Genomic DNA, 24,619 nt, shown 5'->3' with positions numbered 1-24,619 from the left:
GGAAAAACTGATGAAAAACTAAGTTTGTTTTACTGGTATTTGAAATTACATGTGAAAAGTGTACTGTCATTCAGAGTCCATTAAAGAAAATATTTGAAGTATTAACATTTCCATGGAGGTCCATTTAATAATGTTGTCCAGTAGGAGTTCTGGTGGTCTATCATGAAATTAGATACTTTGATATATATTGTGGTTCTGTAAATGCAGATAGTAAGCTCAGTGCCAAGAAATTGATGTAAATAATTTCTGTGTGAACTTGGATCTAGACTTTGCTGCTCTGGGGCTACCAGGTGCTAACTTTGTTGTTTCTGTGTGCTGTTCTGCAAATAGCAATTCTGGTAACTTCACTAGCAAATTCAAAATCTGTCTGTGCCAGCTAGTGTGTCTAGGAGTAGAGAGATCCATATTGGGAATGTAGTGAGAGAAAGAGCTTTAGTGAACTTAGTAAGCAGCTCTGGACTGTTTGTGGCACTTTGTCTACCAACAAGAGATGTCTGCCTTGATACAGTTCTCACAAAATTAAATAGTTGGGAGTACAAAGTGTGGTTTGACCCTATGCTTGTAGATTTCAGTGTAGTAATCATGCTGTTATGAACAAACTGAGTAAGTATTCAACAAATTCTGGCATTCAAATTATCACCAGAAATAGCATTATTACAAAGAAAAATTTAATTTAAAATCTGCAGTGTTTTCTATAGATTGAATGTATCATTTAGTGCCAGTTTTTCATACATTTGATGTCAGTTTGTTCTAGATTCCTAAAGCCAAATTTGATGTGTATCTCTTGGGTTTAGTGGAAAAATTTCCAGTTAGCAGACAAAACTACACACAGAAAACTGTCAAAGCTGGTATACCTCAAGATTAGCTAAAATAAAATGCATTGTATAACCACTGTATGATAGTCAAAGCCACTGAAGATACTGGCATTAAGGACAGACTACACTAACCTTATTTACAGGCTAAAAGGGTGTACAGAAATGCAGAGAAAGCAAATAGGGAAAGTAATGCCAGATATATGGAAGCAGTTCAATCCCTACAAAGCAGTCGAGGATCTAGTTAATACACATGGGCAAAAATCCCACTTCTTGCTCTAATTCTTGCAGGCCAGATGAATTTAATGAATATTTTATAAACTTAGTGGGAAGCACAGTAGGAGAAATTTCTGACTCTGGAACAGATCTCGCAGTTGCTCTGAAATGCAGCATGGTAATGCAGAGGATAATGTTAAAGATGCAATTAAAATAGTAATGCTATAAACACTTTGTAACCCTGATAGTTATGGCATGTCTTGCTGTATTAAAAACTATAATATGTAAATTACTCAGCCACTGTCAGTAGTAATAAAGAAATGCCACCATGCTGAGAATCTTGACTTCCTGAAAGTAGCACGTACAGTACCAGTTTACAAAACAGGTAATTAACATGTGAAGAGTTTAGCTGCAGACCTAGAATACCAATGCTAGCTAAGGTGGTGGAATCCATAAGGAAAATTCAGCTGTTTAGTTACATTCAAGAAAATAACCCTGTTTAATACACAGAACAGCTTTCAGAACAAATCAACTAAAACAGTATTTGACTTAGTTAAAAAGTCAGGGTTTTGAAGACTGTCTGTACACTGGTACTCCATAACCTTAGTAAGGCATTTGATATTGTCCAATGTAATGTCCTGCTCAGTAAGCTAAAATATGGCATTAGCTGTTACACAAATTCCCAAATCCTACCTGAATAACACATGTCTCAATGCACAGAGGAATTCTGGTGGAATGAAGGCAAAACAGTGTGCCACAGGAATCTGTAATAGTCTCTGTTAATTTTCGTTAATGATGTAGCCTCCAATGGTACATGCTGCAGTTTGCAGATGACACAACTTTGTTCTAAAAAAAAGAATGTATTTAAAGCTGTTTGCCACACTCAATAGGACTTCTGCTCCTCAAAGACCTGATTCATCATGAAAAAGAAGAAAATTAATGGAGACTGAGGATGACATGCTGCCTAAGTCATACTGGAGCATTTGGTGACATGGCAGCTATTAATCTTCTGGGCTATCTTAATAGATAAAAAGTTAACCTGGCAAGAGCACATCAAACGTGTGTTCAAAACTCTTTTCTCTACCTCTTGTGGAAACTAAAAAGGGTTATATCACAACAGGATACTGTGAAATATTTCACAGCCTCATCAGATAAAAGTTGTTACAATGGGGTCAATCTGTGGGCTACAAGGTTTTTTATTGCAAAAGAAAGCAATGAGGATTGTAACCTTGTGCAAAAAAAACTGACTGTTGCCAACCAATTTTCTCCAGATCAAGAGTTCTGTTTTCAGCCAATATATTTTCAGCTGCTTTGTTCACACACAGGCCATGGGACATACAGAACAAGAAATAAAGTTACGCAGCAGCAGTCACTGTAGACAGTACAGACAGATAAAGATGTCAAGACACAAAACCACTTCCCAGTAATGGACCTAAAATTATTTAATCCTTTACTTAAGGAAATGATCGTTACAAGTTAAACACTTCAGAACTAAAGTTGTGTGTACTGAAAGACCAACCTTTTTATTGTATACAAGAATATAACTTCGATATTTTTACCTCAGCTGCAACTCCATTTTGCTACTATTCTGATTCTCATTATTGTAAAGTATATTGGAATATACTTATTAACTTAGAATAAAATATTGAAATTTAAATTGTGATGTCAAAGCAGGTACTATAAATAATTTTATTGTAGTTATATTAGTGTAAATGTAGTGTTACCTGTCAAGCTGTGGCTGGTGAATGACATGGAATTTATAATAGATACTACAAATGAAACTGGATACTACAAATGTTTTTAAGACATTAAAATTAAGTAATGCACTGAATTAACCCACTGAAATTACCTTTGTAATTGCCAGAATAACCATTTGCATGCTACAGAACTTTTCATTTCTAACAGGGTTTTGATGTAGAAGGTAGTGTTTGGTAAGATAATGCATGGTAAAGGGTAATATGCAAGATTTGAGGAAATAGGGTAAGTAAAAGCCTACATAATAAACTGTGGAATGTTAAATTAGTACAAATTAACATTAAATGGACACTGCAAGGTAGTTATATATTATTCACTGTATGAAAGCAATGAATGTCACTACAAAAGCCCTCTGTTTATCTAAAATATATAATACTGTTCATGAAACTTTACAGAAAAATTGTGCTGGATTGTAATAAATGTAGCCTGTCACACTAGAATAAATGCATAATATACATATTCACATGTAATAGATAAAACAAGTAACATTATTTCTAATGAAATAAAAGCTAAGTGATTTGAAATAATGACACTTTACAGAATATATCTGCTGAATGGAAAGTGCCCCTTGTCTCAAGCAAAGAATTAATAGAACTTGTTCCAGAAGTTACAGTTGAGAAAGTTTTACAAATAGATGTCAGCAAATAGTAAGTACAAATATTGCATTCAATGCTAACAATCAGGGTTACATTGTTGACAAATTCTATGTGTTCCATTTTTCTTTGATAGCAGTGACAGTCACAGTGTACTTCGTCTACAGTTAAGGACAAATCTTGATGCTAGTGTGCCTGTTGCTATTGGTTACAATTTAACTCCAATAGATACACATGGTGGAATCATTTTGGCAGCTCTGGTACTCCTTGGTCTCTACATATTAATTGTGTTTGAGGTATGTAGCACTGTTTCTGTAAGAAGTACCCAGAAATATCAAACCATTACTTTCAGTTTTCCAGATACAATAAACTTTACAAAAGGCATTTCATAAGTGTGTAAAAATTTACTTCAGACATTTCATTAGAATTTATATACAGTAACATTTGTTCTTAAACTGAACTATTTATGCCTTGCAGATTTTCCTCCTTGTACATAAATTCATCACTAAAGAAAGAAATGGACATAAGCAGAATTTTGTTCCAGTTGTTCACAAATAAGAAAAGGCTTTCTGTGAACCATCCCTCATTTCCCCTGCTGCACTTTACATAGTGTTATAAAACAAAGTATTCATTAAAAACTCAGATCTACAATTACATTCATAAATAATTATCAGCAGGCACTCCAAACTAAAGGAAATGCACAAAGAAACTTAGTGTGATATCAGGATATAAGTTGATTTAGAATAGCTGTCATAAAAGTATATTAAAGTTATAATCGGTTCCTTCCTACCATTAAGCATAGTGGCTTTATAGTAATGGGAGATGTAATTCCGCGTAACTTTAAAACTCTTACTAATGTAAGTTTCTTCATTAAAAATTCTTTTTGGGCTAATTTTCATTTTGCATGAAAACTCTACCTGTCATTGAGAGGCACTGCAAGCCAGTTACTTTTGAGAAAAAGATTTTAACTCTGCAGCGGAGTGTGTGCTTATACGAAACTTCCTGGCAGATTAAAACTGTGTCGGACCGAGACGCTCGGGACCTTTGCCTTTTGTGGGCAAGTGCTCTACCAACTGAGCTAACCAAGCAAGACTCACGCCCCATCCTCACAGCTTGCCCATGTAAGGCAAAGGTCCCAAGTTCGTCTCGGTCCGACACAGTTTTAATCTGCCAGGAAGTTTGTTACATTTGGCTTTTCACAGCTTAGTGCTAATTTACACAATATTTTGAAGCTGTAGGATGGATGGACAGAAGTGTGTACATTTTGGATCCTAAATTACCGTGCAGACTTCAATGTGCACATGTTCAGTTGTCCTAATTTTGACTGACCAATATCCAATGTTCTACTAATGTAATAGATCAAAGCAAACCAATGGGATATTATTTGCAAAAGGTCCCAAAATATTATTATAACTAGTGTAAACAAAGATAAAAATTGTGCATTGCCATAGTGTAAGAGGTTTAAACAATTAGTGAAATTATGTTAAATGGAAAGATTTTCCTTCAAACTGTTATGAAGTAAACTAATTGTAATATAATTTCTATAGCATTTTATTCAGTGTCTTCTGAAATTCTTTCTCAGTAATACATATGCAATGTAATGTCTGCAGTAGTGCACCATAGTCAATGCAAGTAAATTATTTACAGGTTGTTCATCGTACATTAGCTGCCATACTGGCCTCAACAATGTCTGTGGCCATTCTTGCCTACTTTGATGAGGTATGTTGTCAACAACAGTAGTGGTATTGGTAATGTACAGGAACCACAATTCATGAAACAAATTATGTAGACTTCATTTGTAACTAAAATAAATGTTGCTTTTAAAGAAGACTAAATTTCTGTTGGCTATAAAAAAGATTAATCTATTACTGGGGACAGGGATTGCATTAATCACAATATGTGCCAAGTCTCTTAAGTCTGATAAATCTTCAGTTGAATATTTAAACATGAATGGTCCTAGTTACAATGCATGAGAATAAAAGCACAAATTCTAATTGTAATGCATATCCTGTTCAATGGGTGTAGCACCAAAAATGGAGTACCAAATGTCCAGAGCAATTTTTTGCTAACAGATAAAAATTTGTAATGAAATAGTGTACTTAATTTTTTACAGAAACTATTAATAAACTTTAATTCACGTAAGATTTCTTCATTTCTAGCACAATTTCTTTTTCAGAGACCTTCCATGGCAGAGCTTGTCTCATGGCTTAATGTTGAAACACTGCTGCTGCTATTTTCAATGATGGTTTTGGTTGCTATTTTTGCTGAAACTGGTGTTTTTGACTATCTTGCAGTATTTGCATTTAAGGTTAGTATGCATAGATTTTACATAAATGACCTCAATCTATAGTTTATAGAACTAAGGGAACGTCTACTTTAAATATCTTTGAAATTCTTTTATTCACAGGTGACAAATGGTAAAGTATGGCCACTTGTCAATGTACTTTCTATCTTCACAGCTACACTGTCTTCATTTTTGGATAATGTCACAACAATGATGCTTATGACTCCAGTAACAATCAGGTACACAGATTATCTTAAAATATTTTGAAATTCTCAGTACATTAAGTACTTTTCTTAATGAGATCTTATGCCAACAAGGAACAGAATGTAACTAGTGAATGTCACCTTAAGCAAATAGAACATTAGACTTCTTGAAACAGTATCTCTCTAAAAATTTAGTCAAAGAGTTCATTCTGTCAATGTAGCATTTGTAACATTAAAGAGTGAAAAACACATTAAAAGTATGTGTTGCTGATAACTTAACACAAATTAAATAAAAACTTTGTTGTTTTAAGCTTAGTAGTGAAAATAGACACAAGCAATGGCTTCTTGCAAAAGTAATTTAATTCTTTCAAAAATTAATATAGAATAGTCTTAAATTTGGAAAATTTTAAAATTAAATGGGTGATAGAAGATTTTATAATTTAACTCGAACAAAATACCAAAACATTCTCAAAAGAATTACAAAGAAACATCTTTAACATACTTAGAAACTAAGTCTTCAATGGAGCCTCCATACTTAACTGTTGGAATAAAAGATTCAGTTTAACTACCTCTACTGGAATGTCTTCTTCCTCTTTCCAGGTTGTGTGAAGTGATGCAGATAAATCCTGTGCCAATATTAATGGCACTTATCATGTATTCGAATGTAGGTGCTGCCTTAACCCCTGTGGGTGATCCACCAAATGTAATAATAGCATCGAATTCAGACATACAGAATGCAGTGAGTAGTAATTTGAGAAGCTGAAATAACTTTATCCTAAAATTTTCATTGAATATGTTGTCTGCAATGAATTAAACATTAAATGTAATTATAACATTCTGTACCCTAAGAAGAGCTTGTAATTTCATTTCTTGCTCATCCATTTTATTATATACAGTGATATAAAACTTATAAGAAGTTGATGTATGAGGGCTGTCAAGAAAGTGATGCACCACATCTTTTCTTCAATAATTCTTTGCTGAACATAATGAGAATTACACACGAAAGAATGGTGTTTTGTCTACACATCCTATTTTTCCACCTAATCTCCATCCCAGTCTATGGCCTTCCTCCAGTGCATAAAAAGTGTGACCTGTCTAGACCAACCCTTGTCCTGGTGATGGAGCCAGTGTTCCGTTGTTTGTATCACCTCCTGATCATCCTCAAAACATGTTACATGAATCGCATTCTTTAATGGCCCAAACAAGTGTAAATCGGAGGGGGCTAAGTAAAGTGTGACAGCCATGGATAGTCTGCAGATCTGTGCTCTGCCAAATCGCCTTCATATGACCTCGCCTTCCATGCCCAGTGACTAATTGTGCTTCTGCTGACAGCAGATGCTCCATAAAATTTGCACAAGCATTTGAGAATATTTCCCACAGTTTATTTCTCTACAGTGAGAAATCGAATGGTGGCACTTGGCATCTTTAGACAATTTACATTACATGCAGTCTTGAAACTGTCCCGCAGGTATGCTATTGTTAGCAGTGATGTCAACTTGACAAACTCACTCAGACTTCAAATAACACGTGTAACATTTCACATTTGTAGCATTGTTTTTGGCTGAGGAAAAAACGTAGTGCATTATTTTCTGAACAACCCTCATAACACTTAATAGGGATACTAGTAAGTAGTCATTAGATTACATGTGAGAAGACAATTTTTCAAATTGTCTGTTACCAAGAAACAGATGGAAATAGTAATGAAGTCTTACACAAATGGACATGCTTCATGACTCTAAATCACTCCCATCCTGCCTACAACTGTTTCAAGATGTTGCTTAATCTTGATTACAGAAATACCTGACTTATGTTGAGCTGGTCAGCCACTGTGTCAGTCAGTACAATAATTGCATAGGGAATTAAATATAATAACTGGTCTGCTGGTAATAATTCAGAACTAAAAAGTGATTCCTTCAGATTTCTGGCAATTTTTTCAAGCATACTTCGCAATACCAGATAGTCCTGGTTAGTGTGATGTGTGCCTGGTCTTGGTTTAGCTTGATTGTTCCTTCATTCTACCACATCATAATTTCAAAATAAAATAAACTTAGGCAGATTCAGAGAGCTTGAAATACTCTTGTGGATATCTCAAGTGACTTCCAATTGCCAGTCTGTTGAGTTGCAAGCCAAGCTCATCTGACCCATTCTGGTGATATTGCTTTTCTATTTAGAATGAAATACTCCCTGCCTCATTTTATACTTGCCAGTACAACCACTTAACACATGTAGTAGTCAATTACAGTGTTACCCAGATGCTTTTTAATTGGATAGTGTAAACCTAGATATTTTTACTTTCTCAGTGTCCATTTAACCCAATGTTAGAGGACTAGATGTATGAGCTGATACTTCCTATATTCCAATTAATAATTCTGACATGAAGTGTAACAATAACATGCACAAAGGATGCTCTGTTTGCCAGTAAGAAAAATTGAACAATTTCACCACATATAAAGGTTTTTGCAGTAAGTATATTCCCCACCTCCCACCCCCAAAAAATTGTGGCCTTATATTAAAAAATTGATAGTTGGCAAGTACATAGTGGACATGATGCAAGCTGTAAAAATGAATTGGGTGTAAATTCAGGTGATGCACAATTTAAGGTGGACCACCAGTAATTGATTGAGTTCCACCAGTGAATTGTTCTTTCCAACTTCAATCAGCAAATGTAGTGTTATTCCAAGGTCAAATGAAGAAAATACACTATCATAAATAGTAGCCCATACAAGCCTGCAGGCCATTTCCTTAGAGATGCTAATAAGATAGTTTACATGTTGTAATTGTTCTAAAAGAAATCGTGGAACTTAAGTATTTAGACTACACTAATTCCCTACTATTAGTGTAATATGTCAAATATGGTGCCCATGAAATATGTTTGTCACAATTGTGAATCTGAAACAGAAACAGTGTGACAACTTCGTAAATATAACAACTTCCTCTCCAGGTATGCCTTCTGGAGTTTACTTCAAATGAAAAGGTAAAACAAAATACATGAGCCCACAATTTCAAAATATGATAAAATTGTTAAAATGATTCTTGCTGTGGATCAGTAATTTTAAAGAACAGCTGTTTAATTTCAGACACAACCCATGACATATCAGGAAAGAACACTGTGTTGTAAAATAGTTGCATTCAGATTTAAGCAAATCATATATAAAGTAGTTTGCAGTAAAGCAATAGTTATATTCTATGAAGTAAGGGGCCATGGTGTTGCAAGTTTTGAAAAAGAAATAACTTAGAGGTAAACATAAAATTGCATAAAAACAGAGGTCAAGAATGATAGTGCTGCACCTGAGAGGCAAATAATCAGATCTTTAGTCAAGACTTCAAGGAAGTGTCCCAAATGTTGAGTTTCTGTTAGACAGAATTTGACTAAATGATTGTCATGAATGTAATGTAACTGAAACAATCTTATGAGAAAATACAATGTATTTGTATTCTTTAGTGTTTGTTGCCCAACATAACATAAATAAAATTGTTATAACTGACGAATGTGTTAAAACTAGGTCTACCTGATTTATTACCAAACAAAATTTTGTACAAATTTTGCACTGTCCATCCAGTATCATTTTAAAGAAAAATAAAACAGAGAATCAGCTTCTAATTTGATAAATATCAAAATTAACATTGTCCTGCCTGTTGTACTTTAACACAGAAATATTAACCTATTTCCAAACTGCAAGAAAAAATCACCACCATAAACAACTTTGAAGCTGTAGTAAGAAAAGTGAAAGTACTAGTGACAGTTTAGAGCACTGATACTGAATTGACCTCAAAAATACCCATACAGTGAATAAATTTAGTAGGCTTTCTGCAGATTATAGAATTGTGGATAGACTTCTCTCTTCAAGTCAGTTTTTAATACTTTTGTTGAGTAAAATATCAATAGTTAAATGTTTTGAGCCTTCAAAATGTTATTTTTCTAGCTTATCAATGGGAGATATTTTAGAAATTGAAAAATTCAGAACAGAGCAAAGGAAGTCAGTTGGAAATGACTTAACTCTTTAGCATGAACTTACTAGATAAACAAACTCATGTTGAAAGAATGTTTCCTTTCTTTCCATTTTCAGTTAAAGATCTCTCAATGTGTGTTAAAAGCACTTTACTTGCAAGTGGTACCTCTGATGTATACATAGCTCTTCAGCTGTACTTGTCTAGGCCAGTTAAGTCTGCTGGTGTGGCAAGTCATTTTCTAATTTCAAACTATTTAAAATGGTTTTTGAAAATTAGATGCCAGTCAAAATGAAGTGCTTTAGCCAGTGTGCATGAACACGTCACTTTCTTAACTTGAATGTGGTCATCTTTTGGATGCTTAACATAAGAGAAATGGAAAAGTTTACTTTAAGCAATGCCTTCGTCTACATAATTTGAGGCTACATGCTACACTACAAGGAGTGGATCAATTTCAGTTTGTGGTGTGTATCTGCATTTGAAGAACAAATATGGAAACAAATTAGTAACATACCCAATGTTTATTTGCAGGTGCACCCCCAAAAGCTTATACACCACTGATTACTGTAAGATTGTAGCCATGATACACAAAGCAAAGAGCCACGACAGTAGTAAAAAATTTGTACCCTGAAGTTCTAAAGATGAAGGGATTAGAAAAATGTATGATCAGAAAAAGAAATTACTTGGGTAGTTAAGGAAAAGTATAAACTAATGGGTGTTGGGATTTGATAACAGGAAAATGATGGGAAAGAAATAGTGGGTGCAAATGTACTGGGGAAAGAAATGAGGAAGGTGACTAGTAGAATTCTGCACAAAGAAATTAAATCACTGGCAATATTTGGTTTAAGACTCATGTAAGAACACTGTACATGGAAGACACATGGGAACACTAGCAGGCTTTAGACATAACTTAAGACAGATTTTGAAACCAAGTTTTGAACTGTGACAGTTTAGGGACAAATGTGAATTTTGATTTTTGATTTTGAGCTGCAGACAAAACTAAACATTGTAAAATTGTAGGAAATTGTGATGGGACCTGGATAAACTGAAGGAACCACAGCTTATTGACATAGCATTAGGCAGAATTTGACTGAAACTAGGGAAAGAATACAGCAGAAGATAAATCGGTGGGTCTAAGATGTAGTGAAGGCTGCAGAGGATCACATAGGTAAAAATAAGAAGTAATAGAAAGCTTTGGCTAACAAAGGACAGTGAATTTGACAAAATGAGATCATAAAATACAGTAAATAAAGGTATCAAAAAGGAACAATATCCAAAAAATGATTGCAAAAGATAGAGCAGGAAGGGGCAGAGGACAAAAACAAGGCTGTAGAGAAGAGGAAGTGTACATAAGGATGAGGTGCCAGGCAAAATGCAAGAATAATTACTGTGTGCTGAAAGACTACAGTGGACATAAAGCATGTGAAGTAAAGGATATTCTCTCAAAATTATTGCAATTCTTCAGAGTCAGCCATGACCAAATTCTTTTTCTGAAGGTAACAAAGGCAAAATACACTAATTCTTCTGGAAGAATGTAATAATTCGTTTTAAAGGTGACAGGTGTAAGTACTAACATATCATAAAAGGCTGTTGCAAAAATGTTAACAGGAATAAATTACAAACGAATGGAAAAACTGGAAGAGGCTGACCTTGAGAAACAGTGTGGGTTCTGGAGAAAAATACCCAAGATGGTGGTGTCAATAACATTTATCCTAGACTATAGGTTGAAGACAAACCTACATTTACAGCATTTTTAGATTTAAAAGAAACTAATGTGGAAAGATCTATAATATTAGTTTTCATATATAGCAGGGTTGAAATACAGGTATTTAATGGTTATTTACAACTTTGAGAAATGACATAGCTATTACAAGTCTAAGGAAATGAAAAAGCAACAGTAGTTGAGTAGGGAATGAGACAGGGATGAAGCTCATCCATGATGTTACTGAACTTGTATACTGAGAAAGCTGTGAAAGAAACTAAAAAACTTTGAAAGGAATTAAATTTCAAGAAGACACAGAAACTTTGTGGTTTATTAATGACATTGTAATTGTCACAGCTAATGACTTCAAAGAGTGGTTAAATGGACAGGATAGTGTATTGCAAAGAAGTCACAAGATGAACATTAATAAAAATAAAATGAAGGAAATGGAATGTAGACAAAGTAAATTGATGATGCTAAGGGAAATAAATTACAAATGATACACTAGTAGTAATTTTATCTGGGCACCAAAATACATTGACTGAAATAGAGTATCTAAAGTGCAGACTAGCAAAAGCAATGTAAATTTTCTGAAAAAGTGGAGAATATTACAGTTCTATAAAATCCTGTGGATTAGGAAGTATTTGCTGAACATTTTTTCTGAGAGTGTCTGTAGTGTAGTCATGTGCAAAATTGAACCATGTACGAAAGGCAATTCAGACTAGATAGCTTTTAGGATATCTTCATACAGAAGAATGCTGAAGATTATATGACTAGAGGAAATAGCTTACAAATTGAAATGGTGAAACTATATTAAAAGAAGGGCTCAGCTAGTAAATAATTCCTTGAGTCAAGGCATTGTGTCTGCAAATAGAAGGAAGTGTTTGAGTAAAAACTGCAGAGGAAAACACATTAATACAGAAAGATGGTACAAATATCTTGATAGCAACACTAACAGATGAAGAGCCTTTTACAGGACAGACCAGCATAGAGGGCTGCATTGAACCAGTCTTTGGACTAAAGACCACCACAAAAGACAAATGTTGCAGCATCTAATTAAATACATAATTTTAAATAAAATATTGTGTAAATTTCTAAAATGAAGGCAAAACAAATCTTAATTGTTGGCTACTGAACACTGATTTTCCTATGATGTATAATAATGATTTTACTTTTCCTCATAAATTATAAATGGTGCAGAAATGGACTGTAAATAAAAAAGCTATAATTAAATGGTGAGAGAATAATCTTCCCCAGTAATTTTGGTTAAATTTTATTTTTCATATCCTTCATTTAGTGACATAACCAATAAGTTTGGTTCACTTAGTCACATTTAGCAGCTGTTGTATTCTATGAAAATTTAGTTGAATTATATTCTGGTTCATGTATACTTGACCCTAAGTCGTTAAGTTCCAACAATTTAAGAATGATTATGAAAATTCTAGTGACTGCAGCATCTTAAATATCCTCGAAGCTATTTTAATGTTTCAAATGAGTGTGTTTTCTCATTTAACATATTGGTGACGGGAAACCTAGTTGAGCGTCGGAGACCTCTGTTTCCCATCTAACTTATTTGATAAAATAATTTGAAGCAATCTTAGTTTCATTCCTGTCCTTCAATGGCAGAAATTGGGAAGCCAACAGTCAACTACCATATTTGCTTAAGCACCCATTTGACAACCTTCGATGTCCTACAAATGCTTCATTGTTGAGAACGCACTAGCTGTATAATCAGCACAATCCATGTGATACCTGTTCACTTAATCACTTCTTTGTCATTTCACCCAGGTGGCATCACTGGCAACAGCGTACATTTATGGTATTGGGCTGAAGGAAATGCTGTGAAATGTTGCTGGTTATGTCCTAAACTTTTTGTGGTCTTCCCCCCCCCCCCCCCCCCCCCCCCCTACCACCTCTTTCATGCTTGTGCCTGTGCCCTTGTCAGGAGTCTCTTGCCTTGGCCTCAGAGCAGCTCTGGCTGTACACTTTGGTTGTAATCTAAAAATATCCCTGCAAACTGAGTAAATTTTTCCAAGTATGTGACTTATCACACTTTTCTGAAACTTTGCATTAGAGAGCAGCAACACCAGCACTATGGCTACCACAAAGAAAAACACCAGATGTACATTAAGAGATTTTATAGTCTTAAAAATACTGACTAAATATTGCCAAGTACCTACCACCTTGTCAGTGTGAAGTTTTACACTTTTATACGAACTCATTTGTATCTTAAGTTTTTGTTCATTATTTTAAAAAATAAAGCAGCATTTATTTACAGGGTGTTAATTTTGGGTCTTTCATACTGCATATGGGAGTTGGATTAGTATTTGTCATGTCATCACTCTACATCCTGCTGCGTTTCATATTCTTCAGAAATATAGAGGATCTGCGTTACAATGAACCACAAGAGGTTCAGGGTAAGTACTTTTCTCCAGATTGAATTTTCCTGAAATATAGTTATTAAAATTTCAATTAATTGCAGATAAAACCTTTCTACATTTATCTTAAAGAAAATAAATTATAAGAGACTTAACACGTTGTGTGAAATTCTTTGTTTCATAATTTTTTATCTGAAAAGCATAAAAAACATCAGGAATTCAACATGAGTATCTTCAAAAACTCATATCTTGCAAAATAGACCTAATAATATAGTGATTATTCCAAACAGTTACACATTGGCTCTCTGAATGTTTTCACAACTTTGTGTTTAAACAGAGAGAACACAATGTATGGCATTTAAGTTTATTATAAATGCACTGTATTTAATGGGAAATTGGCAAACTCACTCTCTGTGTGGGGCTCAAGAGTTAAAATATAAATGGAAATTTATACAGGAATCATATGATAGCATAATTATTTTGAGGTATAAAAAATTCTTGTTGTTAACAATATCAAAAGTATTGAATCTAAACAGCTTTAACTTTCCAGACAGCATACAAAACAGTTAATTTATTAAATGGAAAAAATTATATATAATTGGACCTGAAAGTGTTCAATTATTTTATGAGACTAAGCTTCCCTGTTTAGACTTAATGGAATTAACTATTTTTTTTTTTTTTTTTTTTTTTTTTTTTTTTTTTTTTTTTTTTTTTTTTTTTTTAACTATCTTGCTGGCTCTTGTATCAATATATAGGAATCGAATCATTAGACTTAATTATTCTAGGAGTGCACTTGTTGATTTTTGTATTCCATATTACCATTTCTATAGGCAACACACTTCCATCAGTGTACGCTTATTTTTCCATCTGTGTTGTGGTTCATAAGCATTATAACCATATGTCCTTGTGGTTAGAGAATACATAAGTGAATGTCAACAATATCGGGGAAAAGGAGAGATTTTTACTGACTGTAAAAACTGAAATGTTGAGTTGCAAACAGATACAATGAAAAGATTCTTGCACATTGAGCTTCCAGCAAACTTTGTCATTGGTTCCATATTAACTGTATCAATTAAACATTTTAAAGTAAATATTCAAACTTACGTCACAAATTGGCCAAAAAGTATTTATCAAAGGAATTCTATAGATTTCAAAATTTTCACTGAAAATATATTGTCGAGTTCCTAAACAAATTTGTAGTGTTACATGGCATGTTGTCTAGCAATACAGTATATTTAATAATGGTTTCACTTATACAAAATGTTGCAATAAAAGCAGTTAAATAAATTCTTTAGAGTAATGTAAAACTTATATTTAAACAAGGAAGCAATTGCCAATTTTAGCAATTTCAAAGTTTGTTGAAATCTATCAAATAACTTACTTGTGAGATTAGTAAATCAATACAAATCCATCACAATATAAAATTAGCGAAATAAACAAACATTTTGTATGTTCAGACCTTTACTGTCGACATAAAACCTTTCGTAGACAGATACAAGCATGTAAAAGACAGTGAACCATTTAGTTATAGCATTTAGTATTAAAACTAGTATTCATATTTCATATCAGATGGTCTGTAAAATAAATCAAAGCTACCACATATGCTGATGTGAATATTTAACTTAATTCCTACATATTATGTAATGCAGAAATAAGCTTCTGCTTCACAATTAATTCCGTAAATGCTGTCTTAGATTTACGGCATGAGATTGGTGTCTGGCAAAGAGCAGCTGCATCATTAACATCATATTCAAAAGATGAAGATATTGTGAGAAGAGCACTGCTGAAAAAGGTGAAACACCTTACAAGAGACCTTACAGAGCGAATGAACAATGAAGGGTAATTATCTTCTTGAAACATAAGTCATTGCGCAGTTTAATGTGAAATCATTCATACAGTGAGCTTCAGCTGATGAGTTCTTTATCCACTTACCATATTCATCCACAAACTTTATTAAAGCTATTGCATGAAATTAAAGCTTCTAGGAGTGTACTGGAAAGTAAAGCTGCCAAGTTTATTTGAAAACACTTAAAGCTTTATAAATAAAACAAATGTTAACACTCGACATTTCCATCCTTCATGCCTATATATTTGCAGTCATCTCCCACCTGTGGATGACATCTGCTGTGAGAACCCCTTCCCAGTATGCTGAAAACCTCACAAAGGCCTTCAGACAGACAACACACCTTAATGTAATCCACAATAGAATCACTATGCCATGTCCCCACATACCTCAAGTCCTCCCACCACTTCAGAGAAAACTACAAAGGGGCACTCCCTCCGCCCCAACTGCTTTTTGTAGAAGACTTAAGGCTTCAACTATAGACCCTTTACAATCAGATATGCTACTGTTGAAAAATGGTTATTGAAGATATTGGCAGCTATGTCATCTACCATGCTTTCATTATGATACTTCCCTACTGTTTGTATATTCAGCAATTGTCTCCCTTTTGACTACCTTTCAAATAATTTCATTATTTGAATTGTTAATTTGATTTGATAAAAATGCTCTTGACTTTTTAATGACACTTTCTAAGATGTTATTGTAAAACTTGTCTTGCTCCCTATCATGTGGTTTGTTAGAAATTCTGATTGAGACACAAAGCATTCTCTTTCACAGGATTTTTGATTTCCTTAGTGAGTCATTGTTGCCTGTAATCACTAACCTGGGTGTTTTTGAAATTCTTGGGAAATACTTCTTCAAAAATAGTAACATTCATTAACAAATATGTTAAATTTGTCATAGATATCTTTAGCTTGATAAACTGTGTCCCATTTCAACTGCTGCAAATGTCTGCTGAAGGTTTCCAGATTATCACTATTTGTTAGTCAATAAGCTCTAATGGTAAAACTACTCTCGCTTGTCAGGTGCACACCATACCTTTTTAACTGCCCATTGTGGTCTGAAAGACACATTTAAGATTTGCGTTAAGCTTATGTTATCAATTGTTAGTGTCGACAAAAATATTGTCAAACTTGTGGGAAAGTAAACTACTGCCCTCAGGTTAAAAAGCTCATTACATTCTCAAAATCCATTATATCATTATTACAGGTAAGGAAATTTACTTAACGTCCAGTATGCTGTCATGCTGTCAAGATGTCTAATTCAAATTTGACATAGCAAGAAAGATATGGTTAAAGATAATTCAGTTGTAACATTTAAAATTTTTCAAAATTCATAGTGTCCAGCTGTGTTTGCAAAATGGTTGAAAAATGCTTTTGAGAGACTTAAGGAATTTATCAAATGTTAGTTACCATAATATGAAATTGATTGCTTTAATATTTTTTCAGGGAGGACAAGCCTGATTATTCCACAGAACTAGATAGATTGCAGAACATGGTAAGAATTTTAGATCAATTCATTTTGACTTGTAGTATGAAAAAGCCTACTCTTTTGACAATTGTTCAGGCTTCACTCATTTGAAATGAGATTCTAAGACAAACTGCAAAGCCACAGTTATCTAAAAATGCCAATTTATGGTGGATAAAATTTGTATTAAAATTGTCAGACTTTCACTTCAATTTTTCAGAATGATCAAATTAAACTGCTAAAGACTTACTTCATTTTTTAAAATGTAAAAAAAACTACAGCCTATGTTTTTAGATATGAAATATTTTCAGTTTAGTAGTAGTCTGCTGCAAATGATCTGGATGATGATAAAGTACTTGGAACTACCTACACATTTGTGCATATTCAATGTGTTTAATACAACGAAATTTCCTGTAGTGAGGTGTTAAAATGTGCTGAAACATTTTTCTATTTTCTCTGATAAGAGCTTACACTGAGGTCATGTAGTGTTTAGCACACTGGACTTGCATGTGGGTGGACAATAGTTCAAACCTGTTTCTGGCTGTCCTGATTTGCGTTTCCCATGATGCAAACGCCTAATTTACTTTTGTGTAAGGAGTTCGTTAGAATCATATCACTTCTATGTAGCTACTAAAAATGTAAACATAAAAATTAAGCAGTTGCTGAACTCACATTGTTCTAGAAATTTTCCACCTATCCTATTCTTCAATCTGTGTAATATGTTAATGATACCAGTACAATTCAACTATGCAGTAGAATGTGCAGTCTTGCAATTTCCTGACATTTTAAGTGCTGCTGCTACTACTACTACTACTACATTTCTCATAATACTTAAGATTTAAATAAAAAGACAATAGTTAAAACATTTCTGATCAAAATATTCATTCAGATCACCGCAAAGACTTAACTGAAAATACTATTGCCACTGACTATGGCATGTAGTGTCAACATAGTAAATAAATATATCAACTAATTATAAAATCTGGTCTAAGTGCCAAAAATTTCGTCTTACTGTCAAAATATGGGCTAGGTGCCTAACCTTAGCCAGTAAAAACTGGTCTATCAGTGTGGAAGTGATTTAAAACATCGCCAACAGAGTCCACCAGGTACTAAGTGCCACTTGTTCTGAAACAAGATCTGGGCTATGTGCCCTTGATGTTGTTCCAAGCAGATCCACTACAGGCCAGCCATGTGCTGTCTTGACCTACTGAGGAATAGAAATCTATCACACTAGCCTGAGGAAGGCCTAACAGCCATCCTCAAAAGAATATTATCAGAGCAGTGAAGCACACACACCCAAACTGAAAAATGGTGGAATAGCATCTCAGGTGCTTAGCTTGCTGTCAAGCCCAGGAAAGGCTTGCCATTTTGAGTGAGAACAGACTGACCATTCTATGAGAACTACCTGATGATGGCGGAAGGGTTATTCCCCAAAATATTGTGTGGCTGAAAGTCTCATCTGATTAGACACCACACACCTGGAAACAAAACACACCTGAAAACCCTCCAATCGCTAAATATGCTGTCAGTTTTCCTCCAAATTTTATATAACAGTACATACATCTAGATGATGAATCACAAAATTTGTTAGACTTTTATTGAATTTGTTGATTTGTTGTGAAAGCCTTGTCCATTAAGCACTTGGTTCCAACACTTGACATTTAACAAATATAATTTGTGCCACAGAAGTATTGCCTTAGTATCACAATTAACATTAAGCTCACTGGTTTTAATGCCCTTACTATAACTTACGTGTTACAAAATTTGTTTGTCAAATTTTTACCAAATACTGTGTGCTAAGATTATCTGAATTCCAGATGCCACTGTGATAAGCAACTTCCTCAGTTGCAGCATTAGTGTCTTGTATGTAGTGGCAATCAACATTGAAGTAGAATCAAATAAAAAAAAAGTTTGCATTGAAAGTGTGCATTCAAGGTTACACAAGCTGTAATTATAATTGAAGATATGATTTAAGTGACTAGTGTTACCAGAGTAAGAATTTCATTAAAACTAAAGTTTAGATCACTTTCATATTTTGAGGATGACTGCTCTCTTTTTGTGTACTTAACACTGATGATAGTTACAAGAGCTTTCTTGTTGACTCCCTTATTGTAGTGGTGCTCCTTAATTTTGCCCATTTTTCTCAGATAAATCATCATTCAGTACAAATATAAAGTTACTGTTTTATAGTGTGTAGGGTTGCTGTTCTAATCAGTGACTGTTGCACCATGATACATTACTTAGAACACAAACTGGTAAGTTTATCTGATGTTCCCTTTATAGCAGTGCTACTTAACAATTAAGTTTCTTTTGTCAAAGATTTTGCTTTCCAAAAGTAAATGTTCAGGATGCATATAACAGTAACCTAAATCCATTTTCCTTCAGATTTTTGTTTGTTCAGTAGAACTTAGTTCTTTTGACAAACTTTGTTCTTGTGTTCAGTTAAGTTTAATCATCAGCTGTAGTGTGCACATATGCTTCTTGAAAGTGATCTGGTGAGTGCTGAACATGGTAGACTGAAGTTTCAAAATTAAAATTATCAAAAATTTTGTTTGTGGCCTTCTTTAAACTTCAGAAATATAAACATTTAGCATGTTACTTCCATAATTTTTCATTTAAATGACCAAAGGCTTATCTTAGCTACCTGTGTTCACACATTCAGGCACTTGCATTTTATAGAACTCTAGAGGCTGTTACATACTTATTGATTTGTCATGGAAGTGTTTAAATGCATTTAAGTATCTTTTTTTTTTTTTTCCAGTATCCTATCCGTGACAAGGAATTGCTGTGGAAGTCGGGAATCACATTACTACTTGTGATTTCAATGTTCTTTTTGCATTCAGTGCCAGCCTTGAAACTTTCTCTTGGTTGGACTGCCCTACTAGGTGCAATGCTGCTTTTGCTATTAGCTGATAATGAAGATATAGAAGGTGTACTAGCTCGTGTTGAGTGGGGGACACTGATCTTTTTCGCTGCACTTTTTGTTTTAATGGAGGTATTAACATATTCTTAATTCAGAAGTTCCTTAAATATTACCTTAACGGCAATATAAATGTAACTTAAATAAAAGTAATATAAATATTTGTAAATTTCAATGTAAATATCAGAAAGATGTTGAAATTTCATATTTCACTTCAAATCAAACTTAAAACTATGTACGCATTAAACTTTTCACTCAATGCTGCAAAAGTTAGACAATTTACAAATCAGAATAAAATAAGGAAAAGTGGGGCCTACATAAAAAATTTGTAATTCATACAATGGTTTCCTAAAATTGAAGTGGAAAGCTAGTATGGTTCCATAATGAAAAGTTGCTTGTTGCTTGCTCTAATCTGGATTGTTTCCAGGAACTCTGAAAGATTTTCAGTTTGTCCTGATATAAAACCCTTCCTTAGTCATTTACAGCACAACTTGGCTTATACTAAGTTCAGAGAGAAGAGGTGCAGTGGTTGAGATGGTGTCGATAAATGTTTGCTATTTTACTCCCAGTAGTTTTAATGCGCCATGATCTACCCACTAACAACATAGGACATGCTCATTAAAGAAACATTCCTATAAATTCCATAAAGTTCCATATATTGAAAAATTCATAAAATATATGGCATACACCTAAAACCTTATATTACACAAATTATACAAATTTTCTGAAAATTGTTAAACATTTCACTTCTACACATTTGTATGCATATGATACATTACATCATAATTGAACCACCACCTGTCACACACAGCCATATTCTCGTGTTAATGTTTTGTTGAAAATTTACATAATTTTATCATATGTTTCTCATGAATGTGTTAATCCATGAATGATGACAAAGGTGTCTGTTTTCAGGCACTTTCAAGACTGGGTTTAATAGAATGGGTTGGTCAGCAAACAGAAAATGTAATTCTGTCAGTCTCTGAATCTGCTAGACTGGCAGTGGCAATTGAGTTAATATTGTGGGTATCGGCAGCAATGTCATCACTCGTTGACAACATTCCTCTCTCAACGATGATGGTAAGAGTAATCACTTCACTTGCGAAGAAAGAAGAATTGAATCTCCCATTAAGACCTTTAGTGTGGGCAATGGCTTTTGGTGCCTGTCTAGGAGGTAAGAGATAAGTGTGTTAAAGCTTCTTTGATGTTTCATGGAGCTATTCCAGTGTACAATAATTAGTTCCTGTTTAATATTTGGAGCTTAAGATTCCTATATTCATCAATATAAGAAATTTTAACTTCTGCTACATCAACATCCCATGTTAGCATATGTGCAGTGCTTTTGTTAGGTGGGAAGTTACCAGAAGCACTTGCACCAAACCCTATCTATATACATTTTATTGCAGTCAATAATAATGAAATTTGTTGAGTGCAAGAAAGTTTCCTCATGACTATAGTCTAGTTACATTGGTGGTTAGTCTTAATTCCATTTTCATTGGAAGGCCTATAGGTGAGATGCAATCTAGATCAGTGTTCCCATAAATTTTAAAGTAAAGCACTGGGTATGTCAAGATGGTAAAAACTTGGTTTATACATGGTTACTAGGTTATACTGTTGCATGCGGTGAGGAAATATTTTCAGTATTTCACTGTGATGGAAATGGTAATTAATTAACTATATGTAATGTGCAGAGGAGTTACAGTGAGCATAAACATGAGCTATACCACCAAACTTGGAGAACCAATACAACACATTATCATCAAAGATGAAGATGCACTGTTGTCCCTATCTTATTGGCTGTGCACCCACTGTTAAGGCAGTGTTGAAGTTTTTCATTCCATTTCACAATTTTATCAGCTTATTCCTTATAATGTAAATGTTAAAGTGCAGTCATCTGCCAAGTCCTGTTGTCTCATAACATTGTGTACATTTCTACAAATTTGACTGTTTCTGTAACAGTCCTGTAATGAAAGGACCTGATATTTTCCAGGATGTCATTTTGAGCTAATAGTAGAATGCCCTCATTGTAGATACTCCTCCTGGAAATGGAAAAAACAACACATTGACACCGGTGTGTCAGACCCACCATACTTGCTCCGGACACTGCGAGAGGGCTGTACAAGCAATGATCACAGGCACGGCACAACGGACACACCAAGAACCGCGGTGTTGGCCGTCGAATGGCGCTAGCTGCACAGCATTTGTGCACTGCCACCGTCAGTGTCGGCCAGTTTACCGTGGCATACGGAGCTCCATCGCAGTCTTTAACACTGGTAGCATGCCGCAACAGCGTGGACGTGAAGCGTATGTGCAGTTGATGGACTTTGAGCGAGGGTGTATAGTGGGCATGCAGGAGGCCGGGTGGACGTACCGCCGAATTGCTCAACACGTGGGGCGTGAGGTCTCAACAGTACATCGATGTTGTCGCCAGTGGTCGGCAGAAGGTGCATGTGCCCATCGACCAGGGACCGGACTGCAGCGATGCACGGATGCACGCCAAGACCGTAGGATCCTACGCAGTGCCGTAGGGGACCGCACTGCCACTTCCCAGCAAATTAGGGACACTGTTGCTCCTGGGGTATCGGTGAGGACCATTCGCAACCGTCTCCATGAAGCTGGGCTACAGTCCCGCACACCGTTACGCAGTCTTCCGCTCACGCCCCAACATCGTGCAGCCCGCCTCCAGTGGTGTCGCGACAGGCATGAATGGAGGGACGAATGGAGACGTGTCGTCTTCAGCGATGAGTCGCTTCTGCCTTGGTGCCAATGATGGTCGTATGCATGTTTGGCGCCGTGCAGGTGAGCGCCACAGTCAGGACTGCATACGACCGCTCCCCACACCATGATGCCGGGTGTTGGCCCTGTGTGCCTCTATCTCCTACACTGGCCGTACACCTCTGGTGATCGTCGAGGGGACACTGAATAGTGCACAGTACATCCAAACCGTCATCAAACCCCTCGTTCTACCATTCCTAGACCAGCAAGGGAACTTGCTGTTCCAACAGGACAATGCACGTCCGCATGTATCCCATGCCACCCAACGTGCTCTAGAAGGTGTAAGTCAACTACCCTGGCCAGCAAGATCTCCGGATCTGTCCCCCATTGAGCATGTTTGGGACTGGATGAAGCGTCGTCTCACGTGGTCTGCACGTCCAGCACGAACGCTGGTCCAACTGAGGCGCCGGGTGGAAATGGCATGGCAAGCCATTCCACAGGACTACATCCAGCATCTCTACGATCGTCTCCATGGGAGAATAGCAGCCTGCATTGCTGTGAAAGGTGGATATACACTGTACTAGTGCCGACATTGTGCATGCTCTGTTGCCTGTGTCTATGTGCCTGTGGTTCTGTCAGTGTGATCATGTGATGTATCTGACCCCAGGAATGTCAGTTTCCCCTTCCTGGCACAATGAATTCACGGTGTTCTTATTTCAATTTCCAGGAGTGTATTTACAAATCACTGACAGGAATCACTAACCATTTCGTTACGAATAAATTTGGTATTATACAAAATCCCTGTGCAGAGCTTGGACCACACACTAGTAACCTTGTGACCATTCACCAAGCTTAGATTACAGTGAACTTGTTGCCAAGGTTTTCAGTTTGGAAAAAGAAATACCACACAACCCACTTTGCAAGAAACTGCCCATTACAGTGTTTGCTTGTTTTGAGCAAGTTAATAGCTAACTGTGGTTATGGCGAGGGAGAAAGAAGGAAATGGTACTGGCCGTGGGATATACTGCATGTCTAGCAACAGTAATCCTTCTCTCCCTCCTCCCCCACTGCCCCAACCTGCCACATGCCACTTCACTAGGGACATTATGCCACCAAATCTTGAAGGAATAAAAGGTTACACATCAGCCATGAAACGGTTATCAAAAGTGCTGACAATACATAAAAGTATGGTAATAAAGGAAAAGTAATATTAACAAGCAATCTATTGTTGGGAACAGTGCAGACATTAGTGCTTTAATAGACTTGTCTAACATTAATTAAAATTACTTACAAAGGTGATTATGTGGATGTTTCATAACAAGTCATAAAATTACTCTAAGATTGCAAAGGGTACACAATTGTCATTAATAAATCAATTTTATTTTCTTATCATAGGCAATGGTACATTAATTGGTTCATCATCAAATGTTGTCTGTGCTGGAGTTGCTGAGCAACATGGCTACAGGTTCACATTTATGCAGTTTTTCAAGTAAGGAAAATTTTTATTTTATAGATTCATTTAAAACCAGTTACTCGAAGTTATGTCTTTAAAAAGACTAAAATTTTGTTAAGTCAGTAACTGCTGGTAGCATTCTAGTGAATCCTGTGAAAGTATTCTCAAAAGACCAAAGCAAAGTGTGTTTGAAGGGAAACATCACCAGATAGCCAGATGTGCAGGAATGTGTGCAAACTGGTGGAACCAGATATAGCTGATAAATTGGGGAACAATATGGTCAGGTTGTTAAAGGACTTGCATATACTAAGAATCATTTTATATGAAACA

At 35.3% G+C, this 24,619-nt stretch overlaps 1 protein-coding gene across 1 annotated transcript in view; it reads left to right on the top strand.

Moving 5' to 3' along the window:
• LOC126297800 (P protein) overlaps positions 1 to 24,619 on the top strand; it is a 92,086-nt gene that overhangs the window by 64,584 nt on the left and 2,883 nt on the right. The window contains exons 8-19 of the mRNA XM_049989005.1: positions 3,324 to 3,430; positions 3,513 to 3,672; positions 5,024 to 5,095; positions 5,553 to 5,684; positions 5,784 to 5,899; positions 6,464 to 6,602; positions 13,792 to 13,930; positions 15,586 to 15,730; positions 17,183 to 17,231; positions 19,963 to 20,196; positions 21,037 to 21,295; positions 24,232 to 24,325. Coding sequence (XP_049844962.1) covers positions 3,324 to 3,430; positions 3,513 to 3,672; positions 5,024 to 5,095; positions 5,553 to 5,684; positions 5,784 to 5,899; positions 6,464 to 6,602; positions 13,792 to 13,930; positions 15,586 to 15,730; positions 17,183 to 17,231; positions 19,963 to 20,196; positions 21,037 to 21,295; positions 24,232 to 24,325 — 1,646 coding nt within the window. The remainder of the gene's footprint in view (positions 1 to 3,323; positions 3,431 to 3,512; positions 3,673 to 5,023; positions 5,096 to 5,552; positions 5,685 to 5,783; positions 5,900 to 6,463; positions 6,603 to 13,791; positions 13,931 to 15,585; positions 15,731 to 17,182; positions 17,232 to 19,962; positions 20,197 to 21,036; positions 21,296 to 24,231; positions 24,326 to 24,619) is intronic.

The sequence above is a fragment of the Schistocerca gregaria genome, chromosome X, assembly GCF_023897955.1.
Source record: "Schistocerca gregaria isolate iqSchGreg1 chromosome X, iqSchGreg1.2, whole genome shotgun sequence".
NCBI classification, from domain to species: domain Eukaryota; kingdom Metazoa; phylum Arthropoda; class Insecta; order Orthoptera; family Acrididae; genus Schistocerca; species Schistocerca gregaria.
The sequence above is the reverse complement of the archived record's forward strand: the minus strand, read 5'-3'. Positions and strand labels throughout refer to the sequence as shown.